Source organism: Parasteatoda tepidariorum, chromosome 8 (genome assembly GCF_043381705.1).
Source record: "Parasteatoda tepidariorum isolate YZ-2023 chromosome 8, CAS_Ptep_4.0, whole genome shotgun sequence".
Lineage (NCBI taxonomy): Eukaryota > Metazoa > Arthropoda > Arachnida > Araneae > Theridiidae > Parasteatoda > Parasteatoda tepidariorum.
Genome location: NC_092211.1, coordinates 84,061,123 through 84,080,351, shown reverse-complemented (window position 1 = coordinate 84,080,351; position 19,229 = coordinate 84,061,123). Strand labels below are relative to the sequence as shown.

Sequence of the window (19,229 nt, the reverse complement as noted above, 5' to 3'; positions counted from 1 at the left end):
AGGAGTGTTAAATAAGATTTACGTAGCTGTTTTTATTTGCTTATGCTCAAAGGCTATACATCTTGATTTTGTTTCAGACTTAACCACTCAAGGATTTATAGCTTGTTTGAAACGTTTCTTTGGTAGACGAGGCAAATGTTCGAAAATCATGTCTGACAATGGAAAGACATTTGTTGGAGCAAATGTTGAGATTAAAAAACTTTTGAAGCTTGTCACTTCCCGCGATGAAAACTTGTCTAACTTTCTCTCAAACGAGAATATTGTATGGGAATTTATACCCCCAAAATCACCTAATTTTGGGAGCCTTTGGGAAGCTGGGGTGAAGGCTTTCAAATTTCATTTCAAACGAGTAATAGGTAGCCAAAAATTGACGCTTGAAGAATTTGTAACTATTTTAGCTGAAATAGAAGGAGTATTCATCTCCCGGCTCCTCATTCCATTGTCGGCAAACTTTGATGATTTTCGGACATTAAGTCCAGGTCACTTCATAATTGGGAGACCAATAAATGGTCTTCAAAAACCTCTACTTAATGATATCAAGGAAACTCATTTGTCTAAATGGCAAAGGGTAACTAAATTTAGTCAACAAATTTGGCAATTGTGGAAGAAAGATTACTTAAATAATTTGCAGGGTCGAACCAAATGGAAATTTAGTAAGGACGATGTAAAACAGGGTACTCTTGTTTTAATGAAAAATGAGCAACTTCCTGCCACACAGTGGTTAGTTGGAAGAATAGTGGAAATATTTCAAAGTAGGGATGGAAAAATAAGAATTGTAAATGTACGTATGCCTAATGGTAAAATTTTCAAGAGAAATGTCAGAGACATTTGTATATTACCGCTTGAATGAAAAAAAAATATATTTGTTTTTCTTATGCATATGTTTTTCAAAAGAAAATATTTGAGTAAATTAATTTTGTTTATAATTATATATGTATATTAATCAGCACATGTTATCCTACTGTATTTGTTCTCAAATTTTGTGTAATCATAGCAAAATTAGTTTTTCATTATTTTTTATGATTCTAATAGTATTCATATGTTCTATGTATTCTGTTTGTTAGTTATATTGTTTATTGAAATTATGTAATTGAATTTCAATCGGGGGGGAATGTTAAGTGACGCCAGAGGGCGTATGTGCCAGGGAGAAAATTGTAGTAGTAGATGCATGTAACTGCAGCGATGAACCATCGCCACATCTCTCAATAAAATTGTTTTGTTTGTAACCAGTCGCCTAGAATTACTTATAACCTCTTCATACAGTCCAAGCTATCGACGACCTTACAGTGTGGAACTTCTAGTATATATTTGATCCAAATATATACATGATTTGATTTAGTGCAGATAATCAACATGATTACATTTTTATGTAGGTTTTTTTTAAACTTGAATAAATTAATCACATTTTAATCTTGTTTAGAACTTACAAAATTATACAAAAAATTTTACCTTATACTTTTTATAAAATTAGTTATTAGAATTATTTTTAAATATTTCTTTTTCTAAATAGTTATGCAGAAATTTCTAGCAATGGGCTTTGATTAATGTACTAAATTAGCAAAAAAACAATATTCGCTTTAGAAAAAATCTGAATTATATGATTTTCAAATAGAATTTCAATGGAAATGGAATAAATAATTTACTTTGCTTCTCAAGATCTATTCGCTCAAGTTAAAGCTTGTTAATTAAATTATCAGGAAATAAATTAAATAAAATTTTATTGTTCAGTGATACATTTTGTTCATTTTTCAATAAACAATTATCCAAGTGATGATGTCTGAATGTGTGATAGATATACCCTACACTAACACGGGAATTCATTATATTTTTATACTAAAAATGAAAGAAACAATTAAAGTATTTATTAGTTAGTATTAGTAATTATTATATAGGCAATAAATTAGTAATTTTTTAAATATTAAATAATTATTGTTATAAGTAATTTTTTTTACCATTTTATAAGCAATTTTTTATTACAAAATATTTGTATTTGTTGTAAATGGACTTTACTTTAGTAAACTTTAGTGATAAAAAAAAATTAATTATTGTGTATGCAATGGGAAATAGAATTAATATAATGTGTCAAGGTAATAGCGCCCGCTTCCAGTCGACTTTTTAATTCCTGAATGCGCCTATCAATCTCCACATATAACCTTCTGGATTAAGTTGGCCGAAGATTACCTTGCAAAAGCATTTGGATTTCAGCATGATTCTCTGCCTCCTCTTGTTGCAAAAGCTCTATGAAGGCAAATAAGTTGAGATGACTTTTTTGCGCACGTCGATTGAACTTGCTGTGCCAAGACTCCACTATATTATTTGTTCTATCTCCAGGATTATCATAATGATTCCAGATATCCCTTGAAATAAAAAAAAGTAAATATTATTTGTATATTCATATTAAATAAATTATCTATCTTTGCTTATAAAAGTTAAAAGATTGAGGCATGCTATGAGCAAAAATTGCAGTCTAAATTTGTGTTTTTCGTTAACGATATTTTAAAACTATTTTTTTTTTAGTATGTAATTGCATGTACTTTCAACCCAAATTTAATAATTTTTGTAACAACAACTTGTACATTTTTCTGTTTGGTTGGATTGGTTTACAGTAGAGTGCCGAATTGCCAAATTATTGCCAAAATATTTTCATTTATTAAAATATTTGAGAGGGGTTGAAAATGGCTTCTTTTGTGCCTTGATTATCTTGAAAAGAACCTCACGTTCGTTTTGCCCAGTGTCAAAATAGGTGGCCAGTAGTTTCTAATAGAATTACAGGCTCTTAATAAAATTTAAAAATATTAGCACTCTTAAATATGCTATTTGTAATATGCTCTTATAGGTACTACTACAATTGCTAATTTCTAAGCTTGGAAAAAGTGTGAAGGGAAGTTACTTAAAAATATTCTCATAGCCGTATTTCAAAGTTGCCTATTATCTGGATTCATCATCCTGATTGAGTTTAGTCTGAATAATCGGCCTCCGCTGACCTATGAAAAATAAGTAATATTTTTATTACCAATAATTACAATTATCTGTCCTATAATTTGTAAGAGATTAATAAGGTTCATAACTAAATAATTATATCTTTCTAAAACCATGACATTTTAATCCTGTGCTAATTATGATTAGAGAATTTATAACTTGATAGTTTATATTAAAAAAATATGCACTACATAGATTTTTAAAATTTGTTTGGAAACATCAAAAATTTTATACTCACATTAAAAACATTGAATCACATTCATCAACCCATGTATCAGCAACATAACTGAATAAATCCATTGCCTCTGTACAGTCCGGAGCAGTATTTTCGATGTAAATTATGGCATCACCCATTGATTCAGGTGGCACAAGTGGCAAAGCTCCTATTCTCTGTACCCACTGCCTCACTTCATCATCATTTCTGTATGCAGAGGATAACCCTAGCTCTTGCACCTAATTAATATACAATTTTTTTACTAATTAAAAATTTTAAAAAAACAATATTTCTGACAAATTTTATAATTCAATGTAAATAAAAATTATTTAGTGTTGTTTTTTAATAAAATGCATATTTGCGGGTTAGATGAATTAAAAATAATTTTTATGAGATGTTTGTTAGTTTCTACTTTTGGAAGGACATTCTTCACTCTACATTTTAGACTTGTGTAAATTTAATTTTCTAAAAAAGAATATTCAAAAGACTTACTATTGCAGTAATAGAGAAAGTATTAACTGCAAAACACCATAAATAACTGGAATAAATATTTTTTGACAGTCCAACCACCACACTTTTTTATAGATTAATGTACTCTATGTTTTGGGTTTCAGAAAAGATCATAGTAATTAATATAAATTTAAATAGTATTTACTAAACTAGAGTTCTGTCTTTGTCGATAGAATTCTATTTCGTTAGAAAAAAATTTAGATGGTAGAATTCTAGTCATAGGATTTACAGCACTAATAGTATAGCATGTTTACAAAAAATTAAACAAAATGATCATATAACAAAACATCATTAAACAAAATGATCTTTTCACCTAACTATATTTCTTTTTCCTAACTGTTATATATATATTTTTAAACTTTTTCAATGGGGACAATTAAAATAGAAAAATTTCTTCTCTTAATCTTGTGACCCTTAAATGATAAATTCATACTTTACCTTTCTCCAAATACACTGTCCATAATGGAAGAAACATCCCTTTACTGCAGCATAAGGAAATGTATCTTTCAAAGCTGATATGCAACTTCTCTCAAAGTCTATCAGCACTGAATTTGGATTCAAACTGATGCCTAGAGCCAAGGCTTTCCCTTTCAGCAAGTCGAAAAGGCGGACATACGTAGTTTTCTCCTTGTTGATGAGGAGGCAGTAGGCAAATGGATAGTATCTCCCCATGATACATCCATGAATTGTGTAGAGCTGTGCAAACAGTTTCGGTACAGTTTTGAAGGTCCCATCCATGAATAATCTTGGACTTTGACTCATATATCCTAAACTCTCTTCTGTGCAGAAAACCTAAAATATATTTAAGTTAAAGTTTAATATTGTTATGAATTTACATATTGTAAGACTCAATAGAAAAAAAAAATGCAATACCAATAATCTATTTGAATCTTTTGTGTTATCAATCATNGATTTTTAGGAAGAAACAAAACTAAAATGATTCAGATAGATGTATAGGACTTGTTAAACGAAGTGATAGTGTAATGAACCATCAAGTAATTAACAAAAAATTGCTGTTTTATGCTCTACACCCGTTTTCTTTTCTGATACAAAACCAAGCTGTCAATTCCCCATGAAAATAATGGAGGTACTTTTCATGCTTCAGGATTTTTATTCTCCAAATTTTGAATTATGAAAAAATATTTCCATCTTGATTGCTAAAAATACTATATTGACAACACGTGGTGGTATAATCTTTAGGGGTTGCTAAAGAGATGTTTCATTCGCCAAATGCTTGGCGATGGACATTTGTTAAAATTCAAGAGTCCCCACTTCAAAGATCTATTCATAACAATACATTTTCCCCTTTGACACATTGATGGATCATATCTATTGTTATGACCCTCTACCCCACCTTCAGGTTGGAAAATCCTAGGATGGACAGAGCACAGCCCGCAAATTCAGCAGGAGAACGTGCGGTAATAATTTCTTGGTATTCTGGTATCTTTAGTTGCTTTAGCAATTTTTCTATCTCTGGGTCCATAGGTGGCTCTTCATCACCTATAGAAAATAAATTAAAAATGTTAAGTAACTAAAATTTTTCTTCAATAATATTTTGCTTTCAGTTTCTTGATTTACTTTATTATGATAAATCTATTACGAGACAATTCGTTTTGCAAATCCAGCAGGAGAACGTGCGGTAATAACTTCTTGGTATTCTGGTATCTTTAGTTGCTTTAGCAATTTTTCTATCACTGGGTCCATAGGTGGCTCTTCATCACCTATAGAAAATAAATTTAAAATGTTAAGTAACTAAAATTTTTCTTCAATAATATTTTGCTTTCAGTTTTTTGATTTGCATTTTTGTGATAAATCTATTACGAGACATTTCGTGTTGCAAATCCAGCAGGAGAACGTGCGATAATAATTTCTTGGTATTCTGGTATCTTTAGTTGCTATAGCAATTTTTCTATCTCTGGGTCCATAGGTGACTCTTCATCACCTATAGAAAATAAATTTAAAATGTTAAGCAACTAAAATTTTTCTTCAATAATATTTTGCTTTCAGTTTCTTGATTAACTTTTTTATGCAAACAGTCTGGGCAGAAAGAGGCAGGCTGATACCCATAAAAGGAAACTAATCTGTCTCAGATAAAAATTATTTTTCTTTCCACAATACAGTTAATATTTTACTGTTATTATTTCTTTTATCGTCTTGATTAGAACACACTAATATGAGCAGATGAATTTCTATAGCTTTTTTGACAAAAGTCGTCTGTTATTTGAATATATAAAGTTCTAAACTTAATTGCTTCGCGTGATAAAAAACAACATTCCTCATTTTTTTTTAATTTGACAATCTACTTTAATGCGTTCGCTTTCCTTTGGTGAACAATAATTCAGCTTTGTACGGCCTTGAGAACGAGTGACACATTAGTCGCTTCATTTTGTATAATTCGTTCTTTCTATTTAATTCTTTTTTTTTTTTTCTTTTTTTTTTTAAGTTAGCAGTTGGTGGAGAATTGTAGAAGCGCATAAGGGGAAAGAAAAAAAAAGAAAAGATCTTATTTTCTTCTCTTTAAATATATCAGATTTTATAGAGAAAAAAAAATTTTGAAATATGTAAATTGTTGAGTTTAAAATAAGAAATGAACAATTTCAATTCGAAATTGTGAACCTATTATAAGTAAAAACTTATGTCGAAAGTTTATAAATATTTATTTATATTTTGATTTTCACACTTTGCGTTTTAATGATTTTGCAAAGAGTTCTCTTTTTTCCGTTTCTCTTATGGAAATTTAGCATAGCTGAACAGTAAAATATGTGAAATTCTCAACGAAATGAAAGAAATCTCGCTGACTTATATTTCAAACTTATTTCTACTATATTTGATGTATTATTGAAATTGTTTTTTCTTTATCATATTTTTGAGTTTCATTATACTGAATCTATTCCTAAATTGATTTTTGAAATTAGATCTCACAGAGAGAAAACTAATTCCTTAAGTGAAATCAGCTTGCAAAAAACAGTTGAATTCCAAGTAAATAACCTAAACTTTTATCACTGTTAGAAAAAAATATTTTACATATTTGATATCAGAAATAGCAACTAAGACTCAGTGGCTGGGAACCAATGGCACGTGCCATTACGTGGCACGTGACTGGTGTTTCGTTCGGTGCTAGCAGATTGCGCTAATGGTTTTCTAAAACATGGTGGATTGCGCTGCTAACATCTTACCTCCCCCCTTAAGAAAGGTTGGTGGACTGCGCTCAAGGCAACCCTTAAGACCATCCCTCCTAGTTTCTTCATGCAGTAAAACAATTTCTGATAAAAACGTCGTCTCGCCAATATTGTTCGCCAGAAGCTAGTGTGCTGTGTGTGTGTGGGGGGGATGTCAANTGTGTGTGTGGGGGGGGGGGAGATTTGTCAATAAGTGTTCCTCCATCTTTTGGTAATTTTCATTTAAAAGGAATTTTTTTATAGGTTTGTTAATTTTGATACTTCTGTAATTTTAAAATACAAACTATATTTAAACTATGAAGAAAAAAAATTTTTTTTAGTTCATTTCAAGGTGAAAGGGGCTTCCAAAGTTTCGAAAATCGATCTAAATTTTAATTAGACCGATGCAATTTTTTCACGAATATTGGTTAAGAAATATATATATTTGTTGCCCACTTGTTGTCTTAAGTTGGTTAAAAAGTAAAAGTTCTGGGTGCAGTACCAACTTTTAATTAAATTGAAAAAACCTTACTTTAATATTTTATAATTTGAATTTATTTAATAATTTAAAATGTAAATAACTTTTTTGAATATATTTAATAATTTGAATTTTAAGCCAGTTTTAACCAAACTTCTGCATATTATTGAGAGAAAAAAGATTTATGAATATAAAATGTTTGAATTTTTACAGTTCATGTACTAAAAGTTTATGACTACAACTCTGACCAGAAGCCATGGTTGGCAATCATTATTTTTTTTACTCCAAAATCGTAAATATTTGATTTAAATTTGACTTTTTTTTATTTGAATAAAATTTATTGGATTTTTTAAAATTTTCCATCCAAAGCATCTGATACAATATTTTAATAATACTATTGTTTAATAAAGTAGAAGTAAAATAGTCAATATTTCTTACTAAAAATGGATAAAATTATTATTATATTATTACATACTACACTGCGTTTAAAAAAAAAATAATAACAATAAAAATCNTTTAATTATACTATTGTTTAATAAAGTAGAAGTAAAATAGTCAATATTTCTTACTAAAAATGGATAAAATTATTATATTATTACATACTAATCACTGCGTTTAAAAAAAATAATAACAATAAAAATCATAGTTATATTTTTCAGGTTCAACTTGGTAATAATTGTTAAAAATAGGGTGACAATTTGTCAACTAGACATCTAATGAAAAGTAAATTAGTTTAGATAAGAAAACATTACTGAAAAAAAAATTACGTCATTCTGGTTTGAGGAAGTCTTGATACACTCTAACCTTATATATTCAATGAGATGTAAAAGCATTGCATTTTAATTAGCAAAAACCTAAATGGATTTAATTGACATATGTGTTTTGCCAGAAAATTATTTTAAATATATTAAATGGAAAATTACTATTTTAAACATTTCATATCATTCTTATTTAAGTGTAGTCTATTTTGAAACATAATAATTTACATGCATATCCCTTTTGATATTTCGTAGTAAAAAAATATTTTAAATTAGATTTTTTTCAACTAATATTTTTATTCATTTTGTTTTTTAAAAATCACTATTGATTTACATCAATGCATTTTATAATGAAAGGGATAACTCAGTGATTTCAATGCATATGCCTTCCGTAGTGCAAAAATTGCTTCCTTAATAAACATACATTATCAATTAAATCAGAATTTTAAAAATTCACAAATTTAGAAATGTATTTATTAATTACTTTGTGTGAAAATATTTAAAACTTAAATTAATAATTTTTTTCAAAATTAATTCATAATTAATGTTATAAAATTATGTTTGCTTAATTAATGTTTTTTTTTAAATTAAACTAATTTAAATTAGTGATTTCTTTAAAAAAATTCAAATGATTTAATCAGGAATTAACTCATGACTAAAATCAAGTAATTTAAATTATGCCAACTTAGAAATCCAGTATATTTTTTAAATTTAATTTATGTGTTTTTAAAGAAAACCCTTAAAAGAAAGGTGAATTATTTAGTCCATTTTTTCTCATTCAAAATTATTTTCAGCTAATTCTTTTTGTTTTGCTTACAGTAACTTCGTAGTAAGAATTTGATTTTCAATATATATATATATAGGAGGGGGGAATTATATATGCAAGTAGTGATCAAATTAAAAGGTACGAAACGACGTAAAAACGTAATAGTTAAATATTTGCATATTCCGCCATGGGAGAACGTAGCGAGACATCTCGGGATGCGATTGGAGTCTCTGACTGGGATCGGAGCATGCTCAGGAGAGAGCAGAGCGGCGTCCAAATGACGCGGCAGTCCGCTGCTCATGGAGGATGTGGTTCTGCTCCATGATAACGAGCGTCCACACGTCTCCATTGTCATACACACGGAACTAGCCAAGTTTAAGTGGGAAACGTTGGACCATCCGCCCTACAATCCGGACATGTCGCCCTGCGATTTCCATGTGTTTGGTCCACTGAAGAAACACTTGAAAGGGAAGAGCTTCAACTCGGACGATATACTCAAGGACGCTGTGAAGGACTGGGTCTCATCGCGGCCACAGGAATTCTGGGAACAAGGAATCCTGCGGCTTGTTCGTCAGTGGGATCGTTGTGCTCAGGCCTATGGTGTATATTTTGAATAAAGTCTACATTTGTACACACTGTGTCGTTTCGTACCTTTTCATTTGATCACCCATTGTATATAGCGTCGTTGCCGAGTGGTAGGATTAAAGCAGGTCTTAGGCAGGGAAGGAGGGTACAAGATTTATTTATTAATTATTAGACAGAGAGCAGTTATAAAAGTGTGGTCACGAAATGTTGTGCTTCTCCATATATGTTAGGGAAAATCTTGCAAAGTAAATCCGTAAAATAATTCGTTTTAGGGAATAAGGGAAATCTTAGTAATTGTAATTGGTTTACTAAATAGGTCGCGCGATTCTCACAAAGAGCAAAGGGGAAAATGTCTTGCTTTTAATTAATGCATGCTTGAGCCAAAAATAGATTTAAGGACAGAATGTTAATTTAAAAGTGTTTTGATTTGAATAATAATAATGGAAAAGGATTTACAGAAAAGAAATAACATAAAAAGATTAATTAAAGCTTTTTATGTTATATATATATATATATATATTAATGTTTTCTTTAATAGCATCATAAATTAGTGAAAGGTTTACATTTAAAAAACAAAAGTATACATATATCAGTATATAAGTTATAATATTTAGAAAAATATTTAAGCATCAATTTTCTAAGCCATTGCTATACATGCCAGGATAAGTTAACAAAATTGTTAAAAAGAAGAAGAAAAAAAATCTTAAAGCTGTTAAATCTAACTAACTGACTCTTTTAAATTAAACAAACACTCATTTTTATATGAAAATATTTAAGCTAATGATACCCTAAAATTATCATTAAATAAAAAATGTTGAGAAGATTATTGAAATAAGTAGTAAGGTGAGGTATGAGGAAACCTCTTCTTATTAAAAAGAAATTGCATTATTTCAACTCAATCGGAAAGTATCCACCAATTAATGGCATAAATAGTGTTCTTTTCCAAATTAGGGAGAAAAATCTGTAAATAAAAATATATATTTTTAAATATGATGGGGAAAAAAGAGTAAGTTTTTTAATTTCCACAAAATAGTTCGTTGAATGCTTAAATAAAGTATTAGACGATCTAAACACTTTCTAGTTCAATTGCACTTCTGAGTTCAATTGCACTGACTTATCGAGCATTAACAATAACAAACTTCCTACAACCGGCTGGAAACTAGTAACTATAATTGCATATTTATGAAATCATGCAAAGTCAAAACTATTTGAAATATCATTATTAGACTAATGTAGTTACTTTATGAGACCAGGCTTTGGTTTCATTTTATGAGAGTGTGAAACATGCAAATTGAACATTTAGATTTTAATGTGAATAATAATCATGCTATTCATATTTTAACTGTATAATTATATCTAATCACAAATATGATAACAGATTATTAAACAATTTCTACACTGCTTAACATTTATTTATATTACAATTATATTATTTACATACAAATATTATGTTCTAAAAAAGCAATTTAGCGCTAAACAAATGAATGAATTAACAAAATGAAGTAATTTTAATAAATAAGAAATTGCAAGTGTGTTACAGAATGTTTAAAAATTTCTGAGAAAGAAAAAAAAGAATGTTAGAACTACTAACAAAGGTAAATTTCAAATCCTACAATAATAGGAAATGCTTTTTAAAAAGTGTAGTCTTGAAATTAAACCTGTGGCGAGATTAGTCATTAGTCTCTCGACAATTTCCTTTCTTTTTCGGTAAAAAGTAATAGAAATTCGATTGTTTTCCGAATCATTATTTCGTGAAATGTACACCTCTATCTGAAATGTGCACGATTTAACTTTGAACAGAATGAATTGGATCGCCCACTTGATTTAAATCAGTGATGACAATACAATAAAAAAGATACTGCTTTTTAGACCCACTGGAACAAAAAAGCGGCCAAGGACGCGGTTGTGATGGGGTGACTCAGTGGAATCTGATTTTCTCGCAATTAATGAAAATAATTGGAGATCAAAGATTAATCGGAAGTCGTCATGGAGAGAGCTTCAGAGGAAGGCATTGGCTCACATTGGGCTGTCTGGCCCACTATGACGATGTACACGTCTATCTGAACATTTTTCAAAACTTCTATAAAAACAAATATATTTGGATGAGGAGCATTGAAATTGTTCCCAAAGTGCGAGTGAAATGACTCATTGACATTCGTTGTTCGTTCAGAATTAATAGATGCTGAATCCCAAATCGGAAAACTGAAATAGACTCTCATCAGCCATATAATTATTTACCAAGTAATCAGTAAATTGTATAACTCTCTCATCATTTGGCTGTTTTGACATTATTTCATAAGCAAATGCATTGCCAGCATTCACTGGGTCTAAGAATGGTAGGTTACATGTAGTTTTCATCCTCGCATCGTGTTTGACACCCCCCTTCCAATCGCTGAAAGGGAGTGGCTGGGTAGGGCAAAGGGGTTAGTGTATGTTTGCAGTCATTGTCATGCCAAGGACTAGGTACAAATTTCGCCAATGTGGGGAATATCGCAACTTGGCAGCTCATAACGTAAAAATATACCCCTATTCTCCTGAAAAAGTTGACTGCGCGTGCTCGAGAAATCGAAACTGCAAAATAATGGAAAATCGCACTCCTAGCTAGCAATATCGATATCATAAGTAGAAATTGATGTTTATAAATAATCATTCCACAAACGTACGAGTTCGCAGCAGATTATTTTGCCAAAATATTAATCTAAAAAAAAGATGTGAATCCCTTTCTTTCTCACAAATCGCAAAACTTATCCTCAATAGCCGTTTATTTTTCTTGGCTAAATATATTATGACATTATATTTCGTGCAAACATCAAGAGAGGGTAAAAACCTTATATCAGATACAACCCCAGAAGTTCAACTATTTGTATTCGACTTTTATAATAAAAATAAGTAAAATACGAAAATAGTGGTTATTTTTCCATCGCTTTTTTTTAACACAATGCTAAGAACATTAATTGCAGAAAATGCTTGGTAATAAGCTTTCCTTAATACCAGCTAATTCAAAAAATTTATTACTAGCACTTGATAATGACTCCCANTAATCGAAAGTCGTCATGGAGAGAGCTTCAGAGGAAGGCATTGGCTCACATTGGGCTGTCTGGCCCACTATGACGATGTACACGTCTATCTGAACATTTTTCAAAACTTCTATAAAAACAAATATATTTGGATGAGGAGCATTGAAATTGTTCCCAAAGTGCGAGTGAAATGACTCATTGACATTCGTTGTTCGTTCAGAATTAATAGATGCTGAATCCCAAATCGGAAAACTGAAATAGACTCTCATCAGCCATATAATTATTTACCAAGTAATCAGTAAATTGTATAACTCTCTCATCATTTGGCTGTTTTGACATTATTTCATAAGCAAATGCATTGCCAGCATTCACTGGGTCTAAGAATGGTAAACCAAATACTAATCCGTAACCATTCACCAATTTACCTTATTTTTATCTTTGTACTCGGCCGTTAAACCAAATACTAATCCGTAACCATTCACCAATTTACCTTATTTTTATCTTTGTACTCGGCCGTTAAACCTAAGTGTTGAATGTGATGCCACCAAGCCTGTGCCAAATAAAACTTACATTCAACTAATTTACTTTCTGGCCATACAGTGTGCACAGAAATGGGAATTGCTCGCTTAAAATCTACAACAACAACAGTTTCTGGAGACAGTTGTAGATTAAGCAGGCTTCAATGCTGTTTTAAGTGCTGGAACATATTTGTATACTTAGCTTCCTGTTTGCTGCTTATTAAAGAGAACACCAATGGAATATAATGTCCATTTTCCACAGTGTGTATGACGAAAAGCTGATGGAAGAATTTTGGACAGTAGGAAAATGTTCCATCAACAAATATTTTGACACGGGAACAAAGGTATTTTAAATTAGAATCAGTTTAAAAAAATATTATTAATCCTGTCATTCACCTTCAGCATAGATTCGCCCCGATTAGATGTTATATCTAACTGCTTCGTGTACGTCTGCTATATTAAGTGGTAATTCATGTAAAGCTTTTCTCCGTGCACAATATAGGCTTTTTTTTATGTATTCAACATCCTTCACAGTTAACTCTTGAGCTGCATGTAATGGTGCTTTCCGTATTTCCTTTCTAACAACTTTTCTTCGAGCATCGGTTGTGTCATCTATTTTCTGTCTTAAATTATTGAAGATATATTGCCTACTTAGGGTTTTGATGGGCTATGATTATGAGCTGCTTCATTTTCTAGAATCTTTGTGGATCGTTCATCCATGTATAATTTCGCTACATAATTTTATTTCGTGCAACGCCATTTCCAGCCTTTTGAGCACTCCCTATCTTTTCTAAATTTATGCCCTTCGAAAATAATTAATCGCTTTTCTCTCTCACTTAACATAAATTCTATTGGTAAATCTAATTAAAACAATCTAAATTAAGAAAAAAGAACATTCACACGCGTGATGAAAAATATAAGTCGCATTTAGCACGCGATTTGTAGAAGACGAACTGCTTCGGAGCTCTTTGCTTCAGACTTAACTGTGTCGATACCTCTAATGATAAGAAGTAAAAGCCCAAAATAAATCAAGAAAAATGTGAATGCTGCATGTTTTATCTTTAAAATAAACCGCCTGCTAATATAAATGCTTTAACTAGACTAAACAAACAAAAAAACTTTCAGTAGATTTGTACATTAAAAAGAAAGGGAAAAAAATACTTTTAGATAACTCCAACCTAAATTAAGCTTTTTTTCCTGATCTTTTAGGCATTTGAATCTTTCAGGCACCAATCTTTCCAGATTGATAAAATTCTCTGTTTTCCCTGATATTTTTGCTCTTTGACTACCCTGTAAATGCTGAAGAGCTTACCATTTCTAATTCTACAACTTCCATTGCTGATTTAATTTCTGCAGGCTTGGAAGTTGATGCCTGTAGCTGAGACTGGAGGCCACAGGTTTCGGCTAATGGCTCACTTAAAACTAATGGCTTAAGTTCAGATGATGATGGCTCAGTGGCTAGAAGTGTTGAATTTTTAGAAACATTTAAGCATTCAGGACTTATTCCTGTGAGAAACTTTTGCTGGTATAGAATATTCAATGCCAACACTTCCTCTAAATTTTTTTGTGTAACCTCTAACTTATTTTGTAATAAGGAATTGGAAGCCTTCAATTTTCTTTTTTTCATATTCTGCCAACCATGTCCTTGTGTACTTTTATTGGGATGACTGAGTCATCATCATCACTATCTGAATTCAGCTCCGGGAATTCAAACTTTTTTTCATCCCTTGCTGGATTAAAGTCTTCTTTCCCTATTAAATAGGTCAAACTAATTAAAAATAAAAAATCATGGAAATTCCATTACACAATCAAATTAAAACAGGAAAATGTTCTTACCTCATCAGTAAAAATGACTGAGTCAGTCGATTCTTTAAAAGACTTTCCCAAAGCTAAAACTAGTAAGAGAAGTTGATTGGCGTTATTCGTTAGGTCAGTTTCTGACATAAAAACTTTAACTTCTTTTTGACCTGAAGAATGAAAGCAGAGTTTTACTCTTTAACATCACTGCAGGCTTGGAAGTTGATGCCTGTAGCTGAGACTGGAGGCCACAGGTTTCGGCTAATGGCTCACTTAAAACTAATGGCTTAAGTTCAGATGATGATGGCTCAGTGGCTAGAAGTGTTGAATTTTTAGAAACATTTAAGCATTCAGGACTTATTCCTGTGAGAAACTTTTGCTGGTATAGAATATTCAATGCCAACACTTCCTCTAAATTTTTTTGTGTAACCTCTAACTTATTTTGTAATAAGGAATTGGAAGCCTTCGATTTTCTTTTTTTCATATTCTGCCAACCATGTCCTTGTGTACTTTTATTGGGATGACTGAGTCATCATCATCACTATCTGAATTCAGCTCCGGGAATTCAAACTTTTTTTCATCCCTTGCTGGATTAAAGTCTTCTTTCCCTATTAAATAGGTCAAACTAATTAAAAATAAAAAATCATGGAAATTCCATTACACAATCAAATTAAAACAGGAAAATGTTCTTACCTCATCAGTAAAAATGACTGAGTCAGTCGATTCTTTAAAAGACTTTCCCAAAGCTAAAACTAGTAAGAGAAGTTGATTGGCGTTATTCGTTAGGTCAGTTTCTGACATAAAAACTTTAACTTCTTTTTGACCTGAAGAATGAAAGCAGAGTTTTACTCTTTAACATCACTGCAGGCTTGGAAGTTGATGCCTGTAGCTGAGACTGGAGGCCACAGGTTTCGGCTAATGGCTCACTTAAAACTAATGGCTTAAGTTCAGATGATGATGGCTCAGTGGCTAGAAGTGTTGAATTTTTAGAAACATTTAAGCATTCAGGACTTATTCCTGTGAGAAACTTTTGCTGGTATAGAATATTCAATGCCAACACTTCCTCTAAATTTTTTTGTGTAACCTCTAACTTATTTTGTAATAAGGAATTGGAAGCCTTCAATTTTCTTTTTTTCATATTCTGCCAACCATGTCCTTGTGTACTTTTATTGGGATGACTGAGTCATCATCATCACTATCTGAATTCAGCTCCGGGAATTCAAACTTTTTTTCATCCCTTGCTGGATTAAAGTCTTCTTTCCCTATTAAATAGGTCAAACTAATTAAAAATAAAAAATCATGGAAATTCCATTACACAATCAAATTAAAACAGGAAAATGTTCTTACCTCATCAGTAAAAATGACTGAGTCAGTCGATTCTTTAAAAGACTTTCCCAAAGCTAAAACTAGTAAGAGAAGTTGATTGGCGTTATTCGTTAGGTCAGTTTCTGACATAAAAACTTTAACTTCTTTTTGACCTGAAGAATGAAAGCAGAGTTTTACTCTTTAACATCACTGCAGGCTTGGAAGTTGATGCCTGTAGCTGAGACTGGAGGCCACAGGTTTCGGCTAATGGCTCACTTAAAACTAATGGCTTAAGTTCAGATGATGATGGCTCAGTGGCTAGAAGTGTTGAATTTTTAGAAACATTTAAGCATTCAGGACTTATTCCTGTGAGAAACTTTTGCTGGTATAGAATATTCAATGCCAACACTTCCTCTAAATTTTTTTGTGTAACCTCTAACTTATTTTGTAATAAGGAATTGGAAGCCTTCAATTTTCTTTTTTTCATATTCTGCCAACCATGTCCTTGTGTACTTTTATTGGGATGACTGAGTCATCATCATCACTATCTGAATTCAGCTCCGGGAATTCAAACTTTTTTTCATCCCTTGCTGGATTAAAGTCTTCTTTCCCTATTAAATAGGTCAAACTAATTAAAAATAAAAAATCATGGAAATTCCATTACACAATCAAATTAAAACAGGAAAATGTTCTTACCTCATCAGTAAAAATGACTGAGTCAGTCGATTCTTTAAAAGACTTTCCCAAAGCTAAAACTAGTAAGAGAAGTTGATTGGCGTTATTCGTTAGGTCAGTTTCTGACATAAAAACTTTAACTTCTTTTTGACCTGAAGAATGAAAGCAGAGTTTTACTCTTTAACATCACTGCAGGCTTGGAAGTTGATGCCTGTAGCTGAGACTGGAGGCCACAGGTTTCGGCTAATGGCTCACTTAAAACTAATGGCTTAAGTTCAGATGATGATGGCTCAGTGGCTAGAAGTGTTGAATTTTTAGAAACATTTAAGCATTCAGGACTTATTCCTGTGAGAAACTTTTGCTGGTATAGAATATTCAATGCCAACACTTCCTCTAAATTTTTTTGTGTAACCTCTAACTTATTTTGTAATAAGGAATTGGAAGCCTTCAATTTTCTTTTTTTCATATTCTGCCAACCATGTCCTTGTGTACTTTTATTGGGATGACTGAGTCNACACCTAAAATCTTTAATAAAGCGTTATATCACCATTGGTGCGGGGAAAGTCGTAGAAGGAAGTACATCAGTTTCTCTCTTGATTTTCAAATTGATTAGAAACTTTTATGTTAAGATGAAAATTTCGAAAAAAATATTAAGAATGGAGAAAATATCATAGTATATTCCTTTATAAAGAGGAGAGAATCAACATAACGAACTTATCTTCTCCCCAGATGGCATGTTTGAGCATTGTGATCGCGTATATTAATATTAGAAAAAGATGCCTTTCATTTATCTTTATTTTACGTAATATTGCTCATTCAAACATCAAAAAAGGTATTCTCCCCCCAAAAATAATGTTGCAACAGTGGAATCCTAGTAATTTTCAACTTGTTACGAACATACATTATTTGTACAATTAATATTTTAAAGGGGATTTCATAATTTTCCTTGCTTCTTTTATTAAGTTCTCACTGTATTATAGAAGAGTCATAATAGCACTATACAGGGTGGTCCCGAATTCATGGTACAAACTTTAATGGTAGGTACAGGACATTGTAACAATGATTTATTGTATAGCAATGTATAGTCGCAAGTGACACGGTGAGGCGTAAACAGGAGAAATGACAGCCGAAAGGAAAAACAAAGATTTTATTGAAAGCGTTGTTGACAAGCGTCATGTTTACAGTAAGTGTTCAAAATTGCGTTCACCAGAAGCGATACATGCTTGACAGCGTCGGTGTAGCGAATGGCGTACACGTTCAAAGATGCCTGGTATTTCACGCACACCTGCAGCAGCTACAGATATGCGAGCGACAAGATCCTCATCTGAGTCAACTGGAGTCTCATAAACAAGATGCTTTAGATGTCCCTTGGCCAAGAGATGTCCCCATAAAAAGTAATCGAGGCTCGATAAATCGGGAGATCGGGGTGGCCAAGGGATTGGTCCACCACGCCCAATCCATCGAGCACCAAACGTGGCATTCAGGTAATTCCGTACATCAATGCTGAAGTATGCTGGCCCCCCATCGTGCTGAAACCACATGTGGTTGCGAATGGCGATCGGAACATCATGCAGCAGTTGTGGTAACACTTCTTTCAGAAAAATAAGATAGCTTCCGCCACTGATTCTCGTGGGTAGTAAGTATGGGCCAATCAAAAAGTCGTTCACAATACCAGCCCACACATTAATACAGAAACGTTGTTGAAACGCATGTGGACGCGTTGCATGTGGATTATCTGCCCACACATGGGAATTGTGCGCATTAAAGACACCCTCGCGTGAAAATGTCGCTTCATCTGTAAATAGCACATCACCTACGAAATCCGGCTGCAACGCACATTGCTGCATCACCCACAGGCAGAAGTTCACGCGAAGAGGATAATCTGCCGAATTCAATGCTTGTACTTTCTGAAAATGGAAGGGGTGTAAGCGATTTTCGTTTAACACTCTGCATACAGTTTGATGACTCACACCTAACACACGCTCAACAGTTCTTGTGCTTGACTCGGGTCTATCAGCCACAATGTTCAAGATGCTTTCTTCCAGCCTTGGAGTACGTACAGCTCATAATCGACCAGCGTCATGTCTGTTGACGTCGAACGCACCTGTTTCACAAAGTTGACGATGTAACCGTTGAAAAATTCAATGATCCGGCATTCGTCGATCAGGATACTCCGCGCGATACATTCGTAACGCAGCTCTGCCGTTACCATTTGCACGGCCGTACATGTAATGCATGTCTGCTTTTTCTGCATACGTAAAGTCACCCATCGTCTACGGCAGCACAATTGTGAATGGCGCTTTTCCCTACTGCGATGCATCATTTTCAACGGCGGCTAGACATCTACTGCCCTCTACCGGCAATGATACCAACCGATCACTCCATTTCTCTTTCCTTTTATTTCCCCTGTTTACGCCTCACCGCGTCACTTGCGACTATACATTCCTATACAATAAATCTTCGGGACAA

The 19,229-nt window shown here is 32.3% G+C and overlaps 2 protein-coding genes across 2 annotated transcripts in view; both read right to left on the bottom strand.

The window, feature by feature from the left end:
* The window catches only part of LOC122271576 (serine--tRNA ligase, mitochondrial-like), a 584,968-nt gene that overhangs the window by 143,330 nt on the left and 422,409 nt on the right, over positions 1-19,229 (bottom strand). The gene's annotated exons all lie outside the window — the stretch shown is intronic.
* Positions 2,148-4,495, bottom strand: LOC139426328 (uncharacterized). Its single transcript, XM_071184656.1, has 3 exons — positions 4,142-4,495; positions 3,218-3,432; positions 2,148-2,357 (listed from the first exon to the last, which is right to left on the bottom strand). Exons 1-3 carry the CDS (start codon positions 4,463-4,465, stop codon positions 2,162-2,164), a joined length of 735 nt encoding a protein of 244 aa, XP_071040757.1. The 5' UTR covers positions 4,466-4,495; the 3' UTR covers positions 2,148-2,161.